Below are 23,095 nucleotides of genomic sequence, written 5' to 3' on the forward strand. Positions count from 1 at the left end.
CGATCAAGGGCTGCAAATGGCTGCAGGGCTACACATCAGATATGCTGAGCAACATTCCAAAGTTTGTCAAAGACTTTGGAACGTTGTATTTCAAGAAACAAAATGAAAAACAAACAAGAAACTAGCTTTAAAATCTACAACCAAACCAAATCAAAACAATTGTGATTTTACATTAACATAAACCTCTTGTAAGATCAGGTATGTTTTTGTCTGAAGGTAGCTGGATATTTTATGTGGACGAAATATAGTTTATGCTGGCTGACCTGGACGTTGAAGATAATCCAATATTATAGAGTTAAACAAGAGATGGAAAATAAACAGCGCTGAAAGTAACATTGACAATCCTTTTAGAGTAACAGCAACTTCAAATGAAGAATGTGATGGCACTTTCGACATGATGCAAAACCTTTATATGAGAAAAATACTACATATACTTGCACCGGTATATATAGCAGACTACAGTACGTCTGTTCTACTTCCTGGTCTAAGGTCTCTATTGCGGGTTTTTTGTTTGCCAACGCACCAAAATCAGAATCAACCTCGTAATGGAGAATTCAGCAGAACGAAAGATACATTTATTCAATGATAGCAAAACATGTGCATCACTGAACAAGCTTTTCAGCTTCAAACTATGCGTTAAGTCAGCGGCCAATTATTTCCTAAGCTAATAGCTGACCAAGCTTAGCTCCACAGTACAAGAAACAGTGAGACAGCAATGCAAATGGATGTTTCCACCACACTGGAGCCCAACTCATGTGATCCACTGAATTCTAGTCTCTTCTCAACTAGTTCAGTTCATCATCGCGATGCGTTCAGGCTTACATAAATGATCTCTGAGTGTGTTCTTGCAACGTGCTCCCAGCCGCTGCCACACCCACTGAACCTCACACACACACACAGCAATAAAACGATCCTCGCTGAACTGCAAATGGTGGGCACTGAGCGCACCTGCAGGTTACACAGCAGTGAATTTGAAGCTTGGAAGTGTCACTGTTCCCACTTGTAAATTATATCTCTATGTTGAAGAAAACGTATGGCGTGCATTAGTTTGATGTCTGAAATGCAAAGCCACAGAAAAACAAATCAGTGTTACTTCCATCTGAAGCTGGAAACATTCACATGCATATTGTGGGGTAGAGTTAGGGGCTGCAGAGCTTTTCCTGAACATCAACACAAACATATTTTGTGTTTTAACCAACACAAAAAGGCGCATGCTGCTGTGAAATATAACGCTATTATTTACATTTGCTGTTTGCCTGGTTACATAAAAGCTTGAGCTAGGTTTGAAAAGCAGCCTTGTTCAAGATTCATGACACTGAAGACAGATCACCTGTCAGAACCGGTTTGTAGCCTCCAGGATTGGACTGAAAAACTAGCCGGAGGTGTGGCCATATTACACACTCCAGAATCCAAAAGTTCATCTGCCAACTTTGATAATTATAAATGTAATTATACTCTCACTACACAAATGAGAGTGCCCTGCATGAGTAGGTGGAGTAGAGAATCAATTCAGGTAGGTCTCCTCCCTTCAGCACGGCTGGTATTCCCTCCCATGCCAGGGCCATGAGGATAAAAGAGGAGTGAAGAGTAAGTTCTGCATCTCGGTCCACCCTCTGCTCTCCAAGGCACAGAGACCAGTGAACAGACCTCACCATGGAAATGTACAGATCTTCCAGCATCCGATCCTCCTCAGGAAGCGGAATGGGAAGCTTTGGCATGAGAAGTGGAGGTGGTTCATTTAGGAAGGCTTTCTCTGTGCATGGCGGTTCAGGCGGCGGTGGAATTAGATCCTCAGTGGCCAGCTACACCCTCAGCGCAAGGGGTGGTGGAGGTGGTGGAGGTGCCGGTGCTGGCTTTGCGTTCGGCATGGGTGCAGGTGCTGGAGGTGCTGGAGGAGGCATGGACCTCCACGTTGGAGCCAATGAGAAGGCCACCATGCAGAACCTGAATGACCGTCTGGCCACTTACCTGGACAAGGTGCGCAAACTAGAGGCGGCCAACGCTGAGCTGGAGCTGAAGATCCGCCAGTTCCTGGAGAGCAAGACCTCCCCCACTGCAAGAAACTACGATGCTTATTATGCAACCATCGCCGAGCTGCAGGGAAAGGTAGGTGTGACTTTAGTGAACAATATTTGGATTGTGTAGCTGTTTGAAACCCCCTGGGAGCTCAAACTCATTAATGGCCATGTCTTGCAGATCCAGGATGCCACCAGGGTCAATGGTGGAATCTATCTGGCTATTGACAACGCCAAACTAGCAGCAGACGACTTCAGGATCAAGTGAGTCACCTGGTTCTCAGGTAGACCAAGAGTTTTGAGGGTCAACACGTTCATGTGTTTGTTTCTCTGTCATGAAGGTATGAGAATGAACTCGCCATGCGCCAGTCAGTGGAAGCAGATATCGCCGGCCTGAAGAGGATGTTGGATGAGCTGACCTTGGCCAGATCAGACCTGGAGATGCAGATTGAAGGCCTGAAGGAGGAGCTGATCTTCCTCAAGAAGAACCACCTTGAGGTTAATTTTTCATGTTTCCCGTTTATCAAGACGATGTTAGTTTCTCACAATCATGTTTTCAACAGGAAATGGCTGCCATGAAAGACTCTATGGCTGGACAGGTCCACGTTGAGGTCGATGCAAAACCAGGTATTGACCTGAACGCTGTCATGGAAGAGATCCGTGAGCAGTACGAGGGTGTTGCTGCAAAGAACGCACGAGACCTGGAGGCCTGGTTCCTGAAGAAGGTGGGATCACCATTTCAAAACTTTAAAACACAAACTGACGTTTCTTCTGCTGCAGACAGAGGATCTGAACAAGGAGGTGGCTATCAGCACAGAGACCCTCCAGACCTCCAAGTCAGAGATCTCTGATATCCGTCGCACACTGCAGGGCTTGGAAATCGAGCTCCAGTCTCAGCTTACCATGGTAATTCTGAACGTTCCAGCTCCTCAGCAAGCTTCCACAGTCCTCACAGTCATTGTTGCTCACTTCAGTTGCTTGGTATCTTCCTCAGAAAGCGGCTCTGGAAGGAACTCTTGCAGAAACAGAGGCGCGATACTCCATGAAACTCCAAAGCCTCCAGATGCAGGTGACCAGTCTGGAAGAACAGATCATGTGTCTGCGTACCGACATTGAGAAGCAGAGCCAGGAGTACCAAATGTTGCTTGACATCAAGACTCGACTGGAGATGGAGATTGCTGAATACAGGAGGCTGCTGGACGGAGAGGCGAGGTAAGACAAGGAAGCTGGGTGCTGCTACAATCACAGCTTCACACATCTGTTCCGACACCTCATTTCTTCACAGCAAATCCTCCAGCAGCAGCAGCAGCACCACCACCAAAGTGGTCATTGTCACGGAGGAAATGGTTAATGGCAAGGTGGTGTCCTCTTCTAAGACCACCAGCTAAACTGTCCAATGAAACAACTGCGTCAGGAACGGCTGAGGACCGAGACATTCAATTCCATGAGTTCCATCACAAATATGCTGGATTGAATAAAACTCTCTGAACTTATATGGTGTTCTGTTTCTTGATTGGGTCATCTGAAGAAAAACAGCATTAAATCAACATGGAAAGTCATATTGAAATACAGCTTCAACATCTTCAAAATATGTCTTGCAACTTGAGAAAAAAAAAACAGTAGATGCAAACGCAGTGGTGCGAAGGAGCATCCTAGCAGCACCCAGAAACCATTGCTCGTGATCTGTGGTAACCTGCTCCTTTATTGGTTACCTCATAATAGATTCTCACTTCAGTAGACTGAAGACACTTTTCAAAAGCTTCCATTTTCTTTTAAATATAGTTGTAATGTATCTTAATTTTCACAAACCAAGAGACGGTGCATTCCGCATAATAGTCGAGGGTTTGTCATGACATGTCATGTAAATGGATACGTATATATTGGATGCTGAAAAATGCAGTCACAAAGTAGTGTCGGTGTAATATATATTGAAGCTGGTGATGAGGAAGAATGTGGGCTAATGTTTACGTCAGTGTTTATCTGATGTGTGTGGGGTTTTTTCTGCTAATGGATGACCAAATATTTGAAGTCCCATGGCAAACTGTAAAAGGTATACAGGAACCATCAACAATCAATAAATCCCGCATACAGAGTGACATCACGAAGAGGGCCAAGCAGGGTAACGTCGCGGTTTTAGGGCAGACAATCCAGGTTTTTAACCCCTTCACTGGTGCTCGGCGCAGCCCGAGTTCGGACACCTTTTTATGTGCTGCTTTTGAGGGTGCAACTGAACTGGACAACAAAAGAACGCTCCTGTGCTAGCTCCAGCTTCGCATGCTGAAAAGACAGACCTCCTTCAGTCCGGAATGGTCAAAAGAGAACTCTTATATGACAAAGAGCAGCAGAGATGACCCACATACATGTCTTGTTCTTCGTCTGTGTGATGCTGACCTCAGTACCAGAAGAAAGGGGGCTGCTGAAACATTCAATGTTCAGCCTTATCATGAACATTTTGTCCTATTTTCAAAACATATTTCATGGTGAATACTTGATATAGAGTGACCTAGTCGGTCAACTAAAGGTTACTATCTGATGGCTTTGTTGGCCAACATATCCACTGAGCTCAGAGTGAGTGGCAGTTAGTATTCCTCAAAGTACTTTTTCACCAGTCAGGTGCCCCAAGCCTGGACTCAGTTCATCATCAGTCTGGTGCTGCTTGTTTGGCTGCAATGGACTCTTGACTCCCGACTGAAAATGTCATTAGGTCAATGTGACACTGGCACTTTGCATGACATCAGACAGCCGAGCACCACTTCCACTCTTTTCTTCTCACCATCATATCCTTAGCTATTTCACTCATCGTATCCTTAGGGGAGCGGAGCGATGCCGGTGGGGCGCATGTGACCCCGGGGAACATACTTTTTTGCCATAAGTGTAATTGCACATCCACTCATGACTTTTTTTTTTTTTCAGGCAAATTGATGGACTTTAAGTCTTTTCTTTTACAGACAAAAACAATGTTAATAAAGTTATTCTTCATTGTAAGTTGATCTATATTACTTTCTTTTTTCTTTTCTTTAATGCTAACAAATATACAATGCTAGGCAGAGGTGTACTTATAACAATTTTATAGACAAATGATACTATTTACAGAGGCGGTGGAGGATTGGGAGGCGTGAAACTTCTTCCTTTGGGGAGCACAACAGAAAATAAGCAAAGCACTGAGTTACAGCAAGTCCGTTCTCTATGATTAGAGTCATATTTCCTGTAAAACAACTGCCAGCTATAATGTTAGGCTCATAGTATTGTGTTCCAAAGGTCAGGCCCTGTCCTTATTGAGCTTGACTCCCTTGCTATAGATGGTTATCCACATAGATGGCAGCATATGGAGGATACTACGCCCAGTCCAAACTTGCACTAAAAAAGCAATGAATTGGCTGCTCTCTGTAAGAGTTGAAGATATTGACCTCACTGATGGCCATGCTCTGCCTACACCGGGTCGCTGTCTCCGTCTAGGTGTTTTAGAGCAGGACAAAGGGAGCAGTACATGAATCTTTACCCTGGTTAGCGATGGCCCTGCGAGCACCTCCCCTGTGACACTCTACCACGGTCCAGTGTGGAGACAGGAAAGGTTTTACACCTCAATATGAAGAAAAAACAGTCAGTAAATGTAGCTAACAGGACACGTCTGCATACAGAGGCTGCGTTATACACAATAACCAACTGATCGATCCGCGCACGTTATGTTTTTTCGAGTTCTGGATTTTCATTCGAAATCAGAAGCAAAAAAATCTCGAAATTTTCATTTGAACTCCGATTTGTTCGAAGTCTGGGACGTTCGAAAACCGAGGTTCCACTGTATATTTTTTTACGTGGCTCATGCCACCAATAACATGGCCCTGGTCTGTGTGTGTGAGCGACGCTGCAGGGTGGAGCGTCTCATCTCCACTCCTCTGAATTAAACAATGAATAATAGTTGAAACACATGCCATACGTTTAGTTTAGGGAATGACAAAGTGAAACGTGGAACTGTGTCATGTAAATTGTGTTGATGGTGGATCTGATGACAGTCTATGTCTTAGGACAGCGACTCACATCGGCACTGATCGTACGCCAAGCCTGCCCGGCTTCCACTGACTGGCACGAGGTTTATTGTTTATGTTTCAAAGTTAAACGCAAGTCAAAGTCTTTGAACAATATTTTGACATTTCGCCGGAATACCTCTTACTTTTTCATCTTATTTCCTGTACAAACAATCATCTCAATCGCAGCTTCAAAATCGCAGCCAGTTTGGTGGCTCATTTGGTGAAGAGCCGCGGGATTCATGTTGTTACTATTCAGTACGGAAGCCACGGGTTTGCCAGGCCCGATGTAGATAGTGGATGATCTCTCTCAGCAGCTTGGCCTGCCCATGGTGCTGACAGTGGCCACAATTCACAATGCACAGCAACAAATGGCCAAAGCTGGAGATGAGAAGTTTCACTATCCGTACAATAGGAAGAGAATATCCTAGATAGATGTCACAAGAACGCACTTTCATACAGGAGCAGTGTTCGTCATCAGACTTGACATCTACAGCTCTCTCCACTCCAACCCTCGGGGAAAGGTGCAGATGACCACATAGCATGTATAGGTGCAGCACAGCCGATATGTAAGGAATGTCTCCTCCCTCAGAGCAACAGGTGTCGCCTCCCAGGCAGCCACAATGAGGATAAAAGGGCAGTGAGGGCTGAGCTCTGCATCTCAGTCCTCATCAGCTCTCCAAGGCACAGAGACCCACCGAGCAGATCTTACCATGGAGGTGTTCAGATCCAGCAGCATCAGAAGCTCATCTGGCAGCTACGGGATGGGAGGTGGTTCCGCCCGTAGGTCACTGTCCGTGTACGGTGGCGCTGGTGGCTCTGGAGTAAAAGCCTCAGTGGCCTCCCGCTCCTTCAGCTCAGGAGGTAGTGCTGCTGGCTTTGGGTTTGGCATGGGAGGAGGTGCAGCAGGAGGCATGGACCTCCACGTTGGAGCCAACGAGAAGGCCACCATGCAGAACCTGAACGACCGTCTGGCCACTTACCTGGAGAAGGTGCGCAAACTAGAGGCGGCCAATGCTGACCTGGAGCTGAAGATTCGCCAGTTCCTGGAGAGCAAGACCTCCCCCTCTGCAAGAGACTACACAGCTCACCAGGTCACCATCGCTGACCTGCAGGGAAAGGTATGAATACTGATGACGGAAACAGTAAATGATTAACTTGTATCAGTAATGAGTAATGATTCAAATGTGGTAATCTTTAACTTCCTCTTTCCCTGTCACACAGATCCTGGACGCCACCAGGATCAACGGTGGAATCTATCTGGCTATTGACAACGCCAAACTGGCAGCAGACGACTTCAGGACCAAGTGAGTCACCTGGTCCTCAGGTAGATCAGGAGTTTTGAGGGTCAACATGTTCATGTGTTTGTTTCTCTGTAATGAAGGTATGAGAATGAACTCGCCATGCGCCAGTCAGTGGAAGCAGATATCGCCGGCCTGAAGAGGATGTTGGATGAGCTGACCTTGGCCAGATCAGACCTGGAGATGCAGATTGAAGGCTTGAAGGAGGAGCTGATCTTCCTCAAGAGGAACCACCTGGAGGTCAGTTTCTGTCACGTTTCCCTTCCTCACTTTATTTGAGGATGTTTGTTTCTCACAATCATGTTTTGACAGGAAATGGCCGCCATGAAGGACTCCATGGCTGGACAGGTCAACGTTGAGGTCGATGCAAAACCAGGCATTGACCTGAGCGCTGTGATGCGTGAGATCCGTGAGCAGTACGAGGGTGTTGCTGCAAAGAACGCACGAGACCTGGAGGCCTGGTTCCAGACCAAGGTGAGATCACCATTTCAAAACTGTCAACTTCAAAACACAAACTGACGTTTCTTCTGCTGCAGACAGAGGAATTGAACAAGGAGGTGGCTATCAGCACAGAGACTCTCCAGACCTCCAAGTCAGAGATCTCTGAGGTCCGTCGCACAGTGCAGAGTTTGGAAATCGAGCTCCAGTCCCAGCTTAGCATGGTAATTCTGAACGTTCCAGCTCCTCAGCAAGCTTCCACAGTCCTCACAGTCATTGTTGCTCACTTCAGTTGCTTGGTATCTTCCTCAGAAAGCGGCTCTGGAAGGAACTCTTGCAGAAACAGAGGCACGATACTCCATGAAACTCCAAAGCCTCCAGATGCAGGTGACCAGTCTGGAAGAACAGCTGATGGGTCTGCGTGCCGACATTGAGAACCAGAGCCAGGAGTACAAAATGCTGCTTGACATCAAGACTCGTCTGGAGCTGGAGATTGCTGAATACAGGAGGCTGCTGGACGGAGAGGCGAGGTAAGACAAGGAAGCTGGGTGCTGCTGCAACCTGCTCTTCAAGTGAGCTTTTTCAATAACCAAACTTCTCCTCTCAACTCCAGGTCCACCACCAGCACCAGCACCAGAGTGGTCATCGTCACTGAGGAAGTGGTTGATGGACAGGTGGTGACCTCCTCAACTTCTACCACCAGGAGCTAATGTGTCTCACAGTGACCACAGGGGAGCGACTGAGGCTGAGCACTGAGACTTCAAATCCTAGAGTTCCATCAATAAAATGGATTGAATAAAAGTTTCTGAACTCACAGGCCGCTCTGTCCTCCTTTTCTATCTCCACCAAACACTCTAACATTGTCAAATGGACACGATTCTTTACTTAAAGAGATCCACAGGTGGTGCTTGCTCTCTTTCATATTTCTATTTCCAGTATTTGTAATAATTCAATGAAAGCTCACACTGATCATGACCAGACAGCAACAACTTTTGGACTCCAGAAACTACACAATGCTCTATGAAACCACAGTTGCTGATCTCTGGTTATAACAACTTGGTGTTGCAGGTGTGAGTGAATATGTCTGTCGTTCTACCTATGAGGACTCTGTAAAAGAAACTATAAAATAGTGAAATAATATTTCACTATAGTACGAATAACAGAAAGCACAAACAAGTGAATTGTTCTCATTTCAACATCCACATACCAACTAACTTTGAAAAAAGGATTTTTTTAAATAGGGCATGGTTTCATTGTGGTCAGTGCTGCGGCCACACTGCTGTCTGTAGCTGCTATAAAGCATTTGGGAGTCTTGAGTCCTTTAGTTCCTTATTGCAGCTACCGAATAAACTTTGGTTGAAAAATATAAACATCTTCAGTTCTTGACACTGGAAAATTAAGGCGCAAGCCTTGTTGCCCTATTTGTTTTAGGTTCATGTGATTCTGTTCCATGAGTTTGACTGCAAGTTTATAAGTGCCTGCTCAATGAAAGGCGGTAGTTCACGGGTGTCAAACTCAAGGCCCGGGGCAAAAGTCCGACCTGTCACGTCATATTCTCTGGCCTGCACAAGTTTTAATATGTAAAGCTGGCTAAAATTGACAGTCACCAAAAACTAGATCACAGCCAGTGTAAGTTGATGCCTACGGAGCTCACAATGTTCACGCTTAACTGCTGGCAGATCATAGATGTCAACAATTAATCTGGAAAATTCTCAAAAACAAATGAAAGGAATTTGACAAAAGAAGGAAAAGAACTTGTAAGTTTGCAGTTCAAGAAGAAGAAACAAATTCATCTATTTTCACAAGGTGGAGTCAGAGGGAGACCACACAGAGGATTTATGCGAAAGTCATTCCCTAGTAACTATAGTGCAGAAGGACATTGACTTCGGTCTCCATTCAATTTTTCTGCAAATAGCATTAAATGCACAATCCAACTGCTTGAATCATTACTTGGACAGTGTCAAAAAGGTTGGACCCTCGTGTGCTTGTTTGAGACCTCTGCTGGACGCAATGTTCACTTCGACTTTGAAAGGGTTTTAGTCAGAATTTAAATAACCAGAATGATTCCTAAACCAAATATAGGATGAGTATGTTCACTGAAGGATTGAATAGTAACAGCATGAATCAAGTAAAAAGGACAGAACTTCTGTTTTCCTTCAACCTGGTTTATTGTTTTTTATAAAAATGATCCATTAATAGAGTTTTAAATTACTGTGAACAAAGGAAAAGCATTGAAACATTTCTTAAACGAAAATCCTTCCTTATGCAAACTGCTGTGACAGATAGTAAAGACGTTCCCGATTATGCCTCTATCTCCAGATCTGGCCAACTAAGCCCAGTTTTGACAGCCGTGACTCTTACTGCGAACTTCCAGACAGTGATCAGGTTTTTCTGCTCAGTCAACTTTCATAAGAATGCACTTTCATACAGATGCTGCTTTCATCATTAGACGAGGACAAAACACGTCACTCGACGCCAAGCTCAGGTAAACATGTATAGGTGACCACATAGCATGCCAAGGTGGAGCAGAGCACAGATGACAAGAATGTCTCCACTTCTGGCCACACAGGTGACCCCTCCCATCCTGCCACGATGAGGATAAAAGGGCACTGAGCGATGGGCTCTGCATCTCAGTCCTCATCAGCTCTCCCAGGCACTGAGACCCACCGAGCAGACCTTACCATGGAGGTGTTCAGATCCAGCAGCATCAGAAGCTCATCTAGCAGCTACGGGATGGGAGGTGGTTCCGCCCGTAAGTCCTTGTCCGTGTACGGCGGCGCTGGTGGCTCTGGAGTAAAAGCCTCAGTGGCCTCCCGGTCCTTCGGCTCAGGAGGTAGTGCTGCTGGCTTTGGTTATGGCATGATCGGTGGTACGACAGGAGGCTTGGACCTCCATGTTGGAGCCAACGAGAAGGCCACCATGCAGAACCTGAACGACCGTCTGGCCACTTACCTGGAGAAGGTGCGCAGTCTGGAGAAGGCCAACGCTGACCTGGAGCTGAAGATTCGCCAGTTCCTGGAGAGCAAGACCTCCCCCTCTGCAAGAGACTACACAGCTTTCATGGTCACCATCACCGACCTGCAGGGAAAGGTATGTTTACTGATGACGGAAACACTAAAAAGCCGAGTGAACCCACGTAATGAACGTTTTGTCTACACAGATCCAGGATGCCACCAGGATCAACGGTGGAATCTATCTGGCTATTGACAACGCCAAACTAGCAGCAGACGACTTCAGGACCAAGTGAGTCACCTGGTCCTCAGGTAGATCAAGAGTTTTGAGGGTCAACACGTTCATGTGTTTGTTTCTCTGTCATGAAGGTATGAGAATGAGCTCGCAATGCGCCAGTCAGTGGAAGCAGATATCGCCGGCCTGAAGAGGATGTTGGATGAGCTGACCTTGGCCAGATCAGACCTGGAGATGCAGATTGAAGGCCTGAAGGAGGAGCTGATCTTCCTCAAGAAGAACCACCTGGAGGTTAGTTTTTGTCATGTTTGCCTTCCTCACTTTATTTATCTGTTTATTTATTATATTTACTGTTTATTTGTTTCTCATGATCATGTTCTTGACAGGAAATGGCCAACCTGAGGACAACCATGGGCGGGCAGGTCAACGTTGAGGTCGATGCAAAACCAGGTGTTGACCTGAGCGCTGTCATGCGTGAAATCCGTGAGCAGTACGAGGGTGTTGCTGCAAGGAACCAACGAGAACTGGAGATCTGGTTCCAGACCAAGGTGAGATCACCATTTCCAAGCTGCCAACTTTAATACTCAAACTGACAGTTCTCCTGCTGCAGACAGAGGAACTGAACAAGCAGGTGGCTATCAGCACAGAGACCCTCCAGACCTCCAAGTCAGAGATCTCTGAGGTCCGTCGCACAGTGCAGAGCTTGGAGATTGAGCTCCAGTCCCAGCTTAGCATGGTAATTCTGAACGTTCCAGCTCCTCAGCAAGCTTCCACAGTCCTCACAGTCATTGTTGCTCACTTCAGTTGCTTGGTGTCTTCCTCAGAAAGCGGCTCTGGAAGGAACTCTTGCAGAAACAGAGGCGCGATACTCCATGAAACTCCAAAGCCTCCAGATGCAGGTGACCAGTCTGGAAGAACAGCTGATGGGTCTACGTGCCGACATGGAGAACCAGAGCCAGGAGTACAAAATGCTGCTTGACATCAAGACTCGTCTGGAGCTGGAGATTGCTGAATACAGGAGGCTGTTGGACGGAGAGGCCAAGTAAGAGAAGGAAGCTGGGTGCTGCTGCAACCTGCTCTTCAAGTGAGCTTTTTCAATAATCCCACTTCTCCTCTCAACTCCAGGTCCACCACCAGCACCACCACCAAAGTGGTCATCGTCACTGAGGAAGTGGTTGATGGAAAGGTGGTGTCCTCCTCAACTTCTACCACCAGGAGCTAATGTGTCTCACAGTGACCACAGGAGAGCGACTGAGGCTGAGCACTGAGACTTCAAATCCAAGAGTTCCATCAATAAAATGGATTGAATAAAGGTTTCTGAACTCACAGGCCCCTCTGTCCTTCTTTTCTATCTCAGTGTTCTTTACTTCCTGAGCTCCACAGGTGGCGCTGTAATATTTCAAATATTCGTAATAATTCAATGAACATGAACATGAAACGACAATGCAAAATCACAAAAAGTAAAGACAAGTGAAATATTCTGGTCAGGTCAATTTTGTTGGAACTTTGAACATATACTCCAACCTGCAGAAAAATCTGCAATTTCTTAGGGAATCTTAGAAACTCTCGCTTGGATGGCATTCTGGGGCTCTGGGCTGGCTCTGGCTTTGACGGGAAGCTTGGGTTTTGAGGCTTGGATGGCAATGGGAGTCAATAAATGCTTCCACAGAGGTAACAGTTTCCCTCTCACGTAGGACGGGAGGAAGACGCGGGCCCCTGGGACAAACTGGACAAGTATAGGCCACAGTACAAACACAAACCTTTCGACAAGCGGAGCTGGTGGTCCTCTGGAGTCAGTCGCTCCTCCGGAGTCAGTGGCATTCTCCCTACTTGCTTGGGCTCAGAATGATCCTCTGGAGTTACAAACTCTGGGTAGATGCTAACATCAGTTCGACAAAACGGGGCCGACCCTGCCACATGGGACGTCTCTCTCGGAGATGCTCTCGTTTTATCTATACAAATGGCTAATATAATTAGCTCCTCCAGAGAGTTCAACTCATCCCGGAGTCTTTGCTGATCCCAAATATTGTGGGCCAGATCGCTAGTGAAAGCAGACATCAGAGCAGGCTCGTTCCATCCCGACTCAGCGTCTTCAATACAGAAGCGGATGGAGTACTTAGAGACAGATTCTTTCGGAGAATCTTGTACGAGCGACATAAGGCGTCTCGAAGTGCTAGGTCTGATCTTAAAAGGAGCAGCAAATACTCACCTAATTTCTGAGGAAAATAGTCGATAACTCCCCAAGGGAGGAGAGTCTGACTCCCAAAGAGAGACTGCCCACTGGCTGGCCTTATCAAGCAGGAGGTTCATGGTGAAAGCTATTCTGGCACTTTCCATCTGGAAAAGGGACGGATGTAAATCAAAAACTAGAGAGCTCTGGACAAAAAAATTTCTGCAGTAGCCCGGCTTATGAGCGTAGACCTCCGTGGGGATGGTTGGTTCACGTACGCTGGCATCAGGGTGAGCATGGACAGCTGCAGAAGCTGATGCAGGAGCATCACCTCCAGCGGGTGAAGCCGACATGCACTCAAGGGCAGCTGAAATATTCTGCAGCTGCTCCAGGACACTCTGGCTCGCCCTCTTGAGGGTCATGATCTTGGTGCCCTGTATGTCCCAAGCCTTTTGTAGACCAGCAACAATAGCTGGGTCTGAGATCTGGCCAGATGGTTCTGTCACGGTGGCTCAGGAGAACAGACCCAAACACTAAGATCGTTGCTGATGAACAGAGGACTCAAACAACAAGGTTAAATTTAACAGGGTTTAATATACAGACAACACAGAACAACAGGGCACAAACAGGAAACAAGGAAACTAAGAACGTTGCCAACAAAACACGAAGCGGGGGAAACACTCAGGGACGGGGAAAAACCTGTAACAGAAAATAGCCTAAATAACAGGGACAACCAAAACACACTTGGATAAACTCACAAGACCCAAACCACGAAAAGCGCTAGGTGGTGGAATAAACACACACATACAAGGAAGAAAGCACACAAGAAAAAACAAAAGATGAGCTCTAGAAACTCTCACACAAAGCATGAGGCTAACAGTAAAGGGCAGAAAACAAACGAGGAAGAAACCAAGAAGGTGGCAGAGAAGACACGCACGCACAATCGAAAAGTTATCAAATACATGAGGAAACAAAGTCTACAGAGGTTCTTTACCGGTGGACGCGAAGTAACCATATGGCAACACAGACTGGAACCAAGGTTGTGAAATCAGTGGAGCTTGAGTCGCAGATGGGTTCCAGCTGTGCTGCTGTGAAGGTGGACATAAAACAGGAAACAACACACAAGAAAACCAGAAATATAAAATAAAAGCACACAAAAGCTGAACACAACAGAACGGTTCTCTTGGCCGTTCACAGAACTGAGGAATCAATGGATTTGAGTGTGAAGTGTGGAGTGGAGAAAATGAACACCTATGAAACTCAGTTTCCATGGAGCTAACGCTGATGCCCCCCTCAGGCAGTGTTTGGAGAGGATGTTGCAGCACTGATCAGCAAGCTCTGCTGGTCTGAGGCTTATGCAGAATGTCTGACTAGATGACATGGGTGAACACAAAGGTGCAGGCACCAGTTCCTGCAGCGTTTTCATGAAGCGGAGCTGAAGCCAAAACTTTTCCACATTGGAGGCTTGTTTCAAAAGAGGTTTTGTTGGCTCCGATACCATGTAAACAGGCCCTCAGTCCCAATTCCAGAGTTGGGTGTTAAGCCATTTGAATTCAGTGGAGCAGAGCGCCAACCTGCGAAGCTCTACTCTAGCGCAGCGTCGCCTCAACACACACAGCTGCTGACACCCTCAGACATTAGCGAGTCCATCGTCTCTGATTGGATACTTAAATAAATGTATTGGGGGTCGACTGTCACGAGAATACGAGGAGATGAAAAGTTCCCTCCTGAGTGAGGAACCTGCTGACGTCACACACACACAAAACTGAGTGGTATCTGCCTTTATTTCACCAGTATGAAACACAAAGTCACTCTTTTTGGTTGGAGACTGATTTCAATGATGTAGACGAGAGAAACACTGTTGTATCATCACTCACTATCAGACCTTAGCAGTGATCCTGTAATGTAGCGGTGGAAAACTGAAGAACTGAATCAGACCTGGGCAAAGTGCGGCCCGGGGGTCAAATATGGCCCTTTAACTGAATTTATGTGGCCCTCCTGGAGTCAGAGTAAATGTGTAAAACTTGTTGTTGTCTCTGACTTTTTTGTCTTGTGCATTGTTCTTTGTTCATTACGATGCAACTGAAACATAACTCGTTTCATTTTTTGTAATTGTTTGTCCTTTCCACTATTTTAGGATTATTTCTTCTCCCTTAAAATACATCAGAATTGAAAGTAAATTTTGAAATGTATGAGACACATTGAGAATCTTTAAATGGAATGTATTATTAAAAAATGTTAAGTGTAATTTCATTATCATCACTTGATTTTTGTTTTCAAATTTAAGAAATTTAATTGCCCACTCTGAACTAAAAAGTTCCTTCAAAGTTTGCTTTGAATGACCTTATTGGAGCATCATGTAGCCACTGTGTTCTGTTGATCTGGAGTCTTTATCTCTCTCCTGAGCTGGGAAACCTGACTAGTAAGTGACGCTCAACATGATGTATCCATTTAGTTATTTGGACCCTCCAGAAGGTGATCAGGTTTTTCTGCTCCATCAACTTTCACATGAATGCAGTTCCATACTGGTGCAGTTTTCTTTGTCAGATCAGGAACGACCACATGACTAAGTCATTGACCCCTCTGGTAAATACCCTCTGACCACATAGCACATGTTGATGGAGCACAGCACATACATATGTGGAATGTCTCCTCCTATGACCCCCCCAGGTGACCCCTCCCATGCAGCCACGATGAGGATAAAAGGCCAGTGAGGGCTGAGCTCTGCATCTCAGGCCTCATCAGCTCTCCAAGGCACAGAGTCCCACTGAGCAGATCTTACCATGGAGGTGTTCAGATCCAGCAGCATCAGAAGCTCATCTGGCAGCTACGGGATGGGAGGTGGTTCTGCCCGTAGGTCACTGTCCGTGTACGGCGGCGCCGGTGGCTCTGGAGTAAAAGCCTCAGTGGCCTCCCGCTCCTTCGGCTCAGGAGGTAGTTCTGCTGGCTTTGGGTTTGGCATGGGAGGAGGTGCAGCAGGAGGCATGGACCTCCACGTAGGAGCCAATGAGAAGGCCACCATGCAGAACCTGAACGACCGTCTGGCCACTTACCTGGAGAAGGTGCGCACTCTGGAGAAGGCCAACGCTGACCTGGAGCTGAAGATTCGCCAGTTCCTGGAGAGCAAGACGTCCCCCTCGGCAAGAGACTACACAGCGTTCCAGGTCACCATCGCTGACCTGCAGGGAAAGGTATGTCTATCACATGAATAGCTCAGAAATATTTCCTCCCAGCTTGAGACCCACACAAAACAACCTTCCCCTCACACAGATCCAGGATGCCACCAGGATCAACGGTGGAATCTATCTGGCTATTGACAACGCCAAACTGGCAGCAGACGACTTCAGGACCAAGTGAGTCACCTGGTTCTCAGGTAGATCAAGAGTTTTGAGGGTCAACACGTTCATGTGTTTGTTTCTCTGTCATGAAGGTATGAGAATGAACTCGCCATGCGCCAGTCAGTGGAAGCAGATATCGCCGGCCTGAAGAGGATGTTGGATGAGCTCACTTTGGCCAGATCAGACCTGGAGATGCAGATTGAAGGCCTGAAGGAGGAGCTGATCTTCCTCAAGAGGAACCACCTGGAGGTCAGTTTTTGTCATGTTTCCTTTCTTGAGTTTATCAGTTTTTTAAGAGGATGTTTGTTTCTCATTACCATGTTCTTGACAGGAAATGGCCAACCTGAGGACAACCATGGGCGGGCAGGTCAACGTTGAGGTCGATGCAAAACCAGGCATTGACCTGAGCGCTGTCATGCGTGAGATCCGTGAGCAGTACGAGGGTGTTGCTGCAAAGAACGCACGAGACCTGGAGGCCTGGTTCCAAACCAAGGTGAGATCACCATTTCAAAACTGCCAACTTCAAAACACAAACTGACGTTTCTTCTGCTGCAGACAGAGGAATTGAACAAGCAGGTGGCTATCAGCACAGAGACCCTCCAGACCTCCAAGTCAGAAATCTCTGAGGTCCGTCGCACACTGCAGAGCTTGGAAATCGAGCTCCAGTCCCAGCTTAGCATGGTAATTCTGAACGTTCCAGCTCCTCAGCAAGCTTCCACAGTCCTCACAGTCATTGTTGCTCACTTCAGTTGCTTGGTATCTTCCTCAGAAAGCGGCTCTGGAAGGAACTCTTGCAGAAACAGAAGCACGATACTCCATGAAACTCCAAAGCCTCCAGATGCAGGTGACCAGTCTGGAAGAACAGCTGATGGGTCTGCGTGCCGACATTGAGAACCAGAGCCAGGAGTACAAAATGCTGCTTGACATCAAGACTCGTCTGGAGCTGGAGATTGCTGAATACAGGAGGCTGCTGGACGGAGAGGCCAAGTAAGAGAAGGAAGCTGGGTGCTGCTGCAACCTGCTCTTCAAGTGAGCTTTTTCAATAACCACACTTCTCCTCTCAACTCCAGGTCCACCACCAGTACCACCACCAGAGTGGTCATCGTCACTGAGGAAGTGGTTGATGGACAGGTGGTGACCTCCTCAACTTCCACCACCAGGAGCTAATGTGTCTCACAGTGACCACAGGGGAGCGACTGAGGCTGAGCACTGAGACTTCAAATCCAAGAGTTCCATCAATAAAATGGATTGAATAAAACTCACAGGCTGCTCTGTCCTCCTTTTCTATCTTCACCGAAGATTTTAGTGTTGTCAAATGAAAATGATTCTTTACTTCCAGAGCTCCACAGGTGGCGCTTGTTCTCTGTAGTATTTCAAATCTTTGTAATAATTCAGGTAAGGCTCACACTCATCATGGTAAGAGAGCACTACCTCTTGGACTCCATCAATGAAAACACTGCTCAATGAAACTTCAGTTGTGGATCTCTGGTGACAAATGATCTTAGTGAAGAAATGTGTCTTTCTAACCATGGCGGCTCTTCAAATGAGACAATAAAATATTACTGTATAAATAACATGAAACAACAATACAAAATCACAAAAAATAAAGAGATGTGAAATATTGTGATCTTCAGGTCCACATTATGTAGGCGCTTTGGATCATATTCTCCAACATGGAGGAAAAACATTCATACTAAAAGTTTATTTGCGTTGCCAGAGAAAAAGACTCATCACATTACGACCTTATAATTTGGCTTTGACAAAGGGAGTTGTTGGAGGCAGAATGGTGGCACTGTGGTCAGTGCTGCTGCTTCACTACACTACAAACTGTATTTGCTATAAAGCATAAGGGAGTCTGAGTCCTTTGGTTCCTTCTTGTCAGTGAACAAAACGGTTCTCTTGGTGGTTCACAGAATTGAGGGATCAATTTGATTGTTGTTTTAAAATTTATGATGTCCAAAAAAATTATTCCAGTACACGTTTGCACAGGAACCATATACATATATACATCGCACCAACGTCCCTGAAAATAACTGGAGTGCAGAAAATTCTCACCTCCTGAATCTGAGTTTCCATGGAGCTAACGCTGATGCCCCCCTCAGGCAGTGTTTGAAGAGAATGTTGCAGCACTGATGCATGGTCATTAGGTGGCAGCAAGCTCTGCTGGTCTGAGGCTTATGCAGCATTTCTGACTCGATGACGTGGGTGAACTCAAAGGTGCAGGCACCAGGTCCAGCTGCAGCGTTTTCGTAGCCCTGGAGCTGAAGCCAAAACGTTTCCACATTGGAAGCTGGTTTCAATAGAGGCCTGTTTTCGTCAGCTCTGATCCCATGTAAACAGGCCCTCAGTCCTAATTCCACAGTTGGGTGTTTTTGTGCAGGCAGCGCAGAGGACGTCTGGAGGACGTTTGCTCAGGATCATGGCTCCAAATATAATTTTAACACATGAAACTGTTAAAAATTACATGAGTAGAGACAGAGCCTTTGAGTTGAGTTGGATTTATTCAATGTTGATGAGAACGTTCAGACAGGGTTGCAGCATCATCAGATCCATGACCTACCTGACTTACTTAGTTCAGGGTTTCACTTTGTTATGATCGAAACTAAACTTGTCTTATGTATTCCAGGTGTTATTCATCATAGATCACTGTTAAGCCATTTGAATTCAGTGGAGCAGAGCGCCAACCAGCGAAGCTCTACTCTAGCGCAGCGTCGCCTCAACACACACAGCTGCTGACACCCTCAGACATTAGTGAGTCCATAGTCTCTGATTGGATACTTAAATAAATGTATTGGGGGTCGACTGTCACGAGAATACGAGGAGATGAAAAGTTCCCTCCTGAGTGAGGAACCTGCTGACGTCACACACACACAGAACTGAGTGGTATCTGCCTTTATTTCACCAGTATGAAACACAAAGTCACTCTTTTTGGTTGGAGACTGATTTCAATGATGTAGACGAGAGAAACACTGTTGTATCATCACTCACTATCAGACCTTAGCAGTGATCCTGTAATGGAGCGGTGGAGCAACCGTGCGGAGAATGTTTCTGAGAACTAAATAGTTCCTTCAAAGTTTGCTTTGAATGACCTTATTGGAGCATCCTGTAGCCACTGTGTTCTGTTGATCTGGAGTCTTTATCTCTCTCCTGAGCTGGACAAGAAAGTGACTCAAACATTGTTTAAGCACCCAGGTATTTGGACCCTCCAGAAGGTGATCAGGTTTTTCTGCTCCATCAGCTTTCACATGAATGCAGTTCCATACTGGTGCAGTTTTCTTTGTCAGATCAGGAACGACCACATGACTAAGTAATTGACCCCTCTGGTAAATACCCTCTGACCACATAGCACATGTTGATGGAGCACAGCACATACATATGTGGAATGTCTCCTCCTATGACCCCCCCCAGGTGACCCCTCCCATGCAGCCACGGTGAGGATAAAAGGCCAGTGAGGGCTGAGCTCTGCATCTCAGTCCTCATCAGCTCTCCAAGGCACAGAGACCCACGGACCAGACCTTACCATGGAGGTGTTCAGATCCAGCAGCATCAGAAGCTCATCTGGCAGCTACGGGATGGGAGGTGGTTCTGCCCGTAGGTCACTGTCCGTGTACGGCGGCGCCGGTGGCTCTGGAGTAAAAGCCTCAGTGGCCTCCCGCTCCTTCGGCTCTGGAGGTAGTGCTGCTGGCTTTGGGTTTGGCATGGGAGGAGGTGCAGCAGGAGGCATGGACCTCCACGTAGGAGCCAACGAGAAGGCCACCATGCAGAACCTGAACGACCGTCTGGCCACTTACCTGGAGAAGGTGCGCAGTCTGGAGAAGGCCAACGCTGACCTGGAGCTGAAGATTCGCCAGTTCCTGGAGAGCAAGACCTCCCCCACAGCAAGAGACTACACATCTCACCAGGTCACCATCGCTGACCTGCAGGGAAAGGTACGTGTATCACATGAATAGCTCAGGAATATTTCTTCTCAGGCTGAGACCCACACAAAACAACCTTCTCTTCATGCAGATCCTGGATGCCACCAGGATCAACGGTGGAATCTATCTGGCTATTGACAACGCCAAACTAGCAGCAGACGACTTCAGAACCAAGTGAGTCACCTGTTCCTCAGGTAGATCAAGAGTTTTGAGGCTCAACATGTTCATGTGTTTGTTTCTCTTTCATGAAGGTATGAGAATGAACTCGCCATGCGCCAGTCAGTGGAAGCAGATATCGCCGGCCTGAAGAGGATGTTGGATGAGCTGACCTTGGCCAGATCAGACCTGGAGATGCAGATTGAAGGCCTGAAGGAGGAGCTGATCTTCCTCAAGAGGAACCACCTGGAGGTCTGTTTTTGTCACGTTTCCTTTCTTGAGTTTATCAGTTTTTCAAGAGTATGTTTGTATCTCATTACCATGTTCTTGACAGGAAATGGCCAACCTGAGGACAACCATGGGCGGGCAGGTCAACGTTGAGGTCGATGCAAAACCAGGTGTTGATCTGAGCGCTGTGATGCGTGAGATCCGTGAGCAGTACGAGGGTGTTGCTGCAAAGAACGCACGAGACCTGGAGGCCTGGTTCCTAACCAAGGTGGGATCACCATTTCAAAACTGCCAACTTCAAAACACAAACTGACGTTTCTTCTGCTGCAGACAGAGGAATTGAACAAGGAGGTGGCTATCAGCACAGAGACCCTCCAGACCTCCAAGTCAGAGATCTCTGAGGTCCGTCGCACACTGCAGAGCTTGGAGATTGAGCTCCAGTCCCAGCTTAGCATGGTAATTCTGAACATTCCAGCTCCTCAGCAAGCTTCCACAGTCCTCACAGTCATTGTTGCTCACTTCAGTTGCTTGGTATCTTCCTCAGAAAGCAGCTCTGGAAGGAACTCTTGCAGAAACAGAGGCGCGATACTCCATGAAACTCCAAAGCCTCCAGATGCAGGTGACCAGTCTGGAAGAACAGCTGATGGGTCTGCGTGCCGACATTGAGAACCAGAGCCAGGAGTACAAAATGCTGCTTGACATCAAGACTCGTCTGGAGCTGGAGATTGCTGAATACAGGAGGCTGCTGGACGGAGAGGCCAAGTAAGAGAAGGAAGCTGGGTGCTGCTGCAACCTGCTCTTCAAGTGAGCTTTTTCAATAACCGCACTTCTCCTCTCAACTCCAGGTCCACCACCAGCACCAGCACCAGAGTGGTCATCGTCACTGAGGAAGTCATTGATGGAAAGGTGGTGACCTCCTCAACTTCTACCACCAGGAGCTAATGTGTCTCACAGTGACCACAGGGGAGCGACTGAGGCTGAGCACCGAGACTTCAAATCCAAGAGTTCCATCAATAAAATGGATTGAATAAAAGTTTCAAAAGTCATTGGCTGCTCTGTCCTCCTCTGTTATCATTACCAAAGATTTTAATGTTGTCAAATATTTGTCATAATTCACTGAAAGCTCACACTGATCATGATCAGACAGTGCCTCCTCTTTGACTCCAGTAACTAAAAAACTTCTCTATGAATCCTCAGTTGCTGGTGTTAGTGAAGGTATTTATCATCCTAACTGTGGTGGTTATTCAGATGAAACCATAGAAATAATACAATATAAATTACATGACACTATCATGCAAAATTGTCAAAAATAAGCAAAAGTAAAATAATCTGATATTAATGTCCATGTTTTGCAGAATCATGAGACAAAGACGGAGCTGAAATTAGGAACATATATTCTCCAACGTGGAGGAAAATCTCTGATACATATTTTTTTGCGTTGCCAAAGATAAAGACGGATAAAACACATCACATTACAACTGTAAAATCTGGCTTTGACTAAGGGAGTTGTTGGAGGCAACATTGTGGTGTTGTGGTCAGTGCTGCTGCCTTACTACGCCAAAATCTGTATTTGCAATAAAACATGAGGGAGCCTGAGTCCTTCACTTCCTTCTTGTCAGTGAACAAAGAACATCGGTGGCACAGAGAGATTTATACTTGTCTGTAGGTGTGAATTCACACTGGTGACACGTTCACCGAAACACTGGCTGGTTCAGAGAACTGAGGAATCAATGTGGCAGCTGTTTTGAGAACTATGTAGTGTTGTTGAATTCGTGAACAGCCTTGTTGTTATTTTATTTTATTTTATTTTATTTTTTGTCAGCACTTTATTCCAAAACACTTTCCTAGTTAGTGGGCTCCCCACTGACCATGGCAATAAATTTGATTCTGATTCTGATTCTGAGAGACCAAGACATTATCGAGACAAGACAGTATCAAGACTGAGGCATTTCGATCACAAAACTAAGTCGAGGCCAAGACATTTGGAGGTTGAGACTGAGAGAAGACCAAGACTGGAGTCTCAAACTTATCCAAAAATGAGGTGCGGTGGGTGCAGGCACATATTGCTTAACCAATCAGGTGTCAGCTGAAACAGGCAGCACCAGTCTGACAAACAACAGGGAATGATGTTTGTAAAATGTTGTTCATGTCTTCAGGTACCTGCAAAAGTCCTGGGAGGGGAATAGAGAGAAGTAGTCGTCCGTCTGGGTTTTGGTTCCTGTGATTCAACACCTCAAGCTCCAGGTGCTTGATGATACTCAGTTTTAAAGGGGCGGCTGCACCAAAAGCTGTAAATGACGTTCAACTCAAATTTCAAATGATTT

General features: G+C 46.4%; 5 protein-coding genes across 5 annotated transcripts; all 5 read left to right on the forward strand.

Moving 5' to 3' along the window:
• Positions 1–1,576: 1,576 nt before the first annotated feature.
• On the forward strand, positions 1,577–3,508 carry LOC128754246 (keratin, type I cytoskeletal 13-like). Its single transcript, XM_053856728.1, has 7 exons — positions 1,577–2,106; positions 2,197–2,279; positions 2,357–2,513; positions 2,579–2,740; positions 2,796–2,921; positions 3,010–3,227; positions 3,301–3,508. Exons 1-7 carry the CDS (start codon positions 1,654–1,656, stop codon positions 3,401–3,403), a joined length of 1,302 nt encoding a protein of 433 aa, XP_053712703.1. The 5' UTR covers positions 1,577–1,653; the 3' UTR covers positions 3,404–3,508.
• A 3,205-nt stretch (positions 3,509–6,713) lies between these two features.
• On the forward strand, positions 6,714–8,533 carry LOC128753437 (keratin, type I cytoskeletal 13-like). Its single transcript, XM_053855139.1, has 7 exons — positions 6,714–7,158; positions 7,262–7,344; positions 7,422–7,578; positions 7,651–7,812; positions 7,875–8,000; positions 8,089–8,306; positions 8,390–8,533. The coding sequence occupies exons 1-7, from the start codon at positions 6,751–6,753 to the stop codon at positions 8,484–8,486; spliced, it is 1,251 nt and encodes a 416-aa protein (XP_053711114.1). The 5' UTR covers positions 6,714–6,750; the 3' UTR covers positions 8,487–8,533.
• Positions 8,534–10,423: 1,890 nt separating this feature from the next.
• Positions 10,424–12,263, forward strand: LOC128753432 (keratin, type I cytoskeletal 13-like). The gene is made up of 7 exons (XM_053855129.1): positions 10,424–10,866; positions 10,937–11,019; positions 11,097–11,253; positions 11,349–11,510; positions 11,573–11,698; positions 11,787–12,004; positions 12,088–12,263. The coding sequence occupies exons 1-7, from the start codon at positions 10,459–10,461 to the stop codon at positions 12,182–12,184; spliced, it is 1,251 nt and encodes a 416-aa protein (XP_053711104.1). The 5' UTR covers positions 10,424–10,458; the 3' UTR covers positions 12,185–12,263.
• A 3,703-nt stretch (positions 12,264–15,966) lies between these two features.
• On the forward strand, positions 15,967–17,637 carry LOC128753472 (keratin, type I cytoskeletal 13-like). The gene is made up of 7 exons (XM_053855203.1): positions 15,967–16,323; positions 16,403–16,485; positions 16,563–16,719; positions 16,802–16,963; positions 17,026–17,151; positions 17,240–17,457; positions 17,505–17,637. The coding sequence occupies exons 1-7, from the start codon at positions 15,967–15,969 to the stop codon at positions 17,635–17,637; spliced, it is 1,236 nt and encodes a 411-aa protein (XP_053711178.1).
• Positions 17,638–20,018: 2,381 nt separating this feature from the next.
• LOC128753473 (keratin, type I cytoskeletal 13-like) lies at positions 20,019–21,713 on the forward strand. Its single transcript, XM_053855204.1, has 7 exons — positions 20,019–20,399; positions 20,479–20,561; positions 20,639–20,795; positions 20,878–21,039; positions 21,102–21,227; positions 21,316–21,533; positions 21,581–21,713. The coding sequence occupies exons 1-7, from the start codon at positions 20,043–20,045 to the stop codon at positions 21,711–21,713; spliced, it is 1,236 nt and encodes a 411-aa protein (XP_053711179.1). The 5' UTR covers positions 20,019–20,042.
• Positions 21,714–23,095: the final 1,382 nt, after the last annotated feature.

The sequence above is a fragment of the Synchiropus splendidus genome, chromosome 2, assembly GCF_027744825.2.
Source record: "Synchiropus splendidus isolate RoL2022-P1 chromosome 2, RoL_Sspl_1.0, whole genome shotgun sequence".
NCBI lineage: Eukaryota > Metazoa > Chordata > Actinopteri > Syngnathiformes > Callionymidae > Synchiropus > Synchiropus splendidus.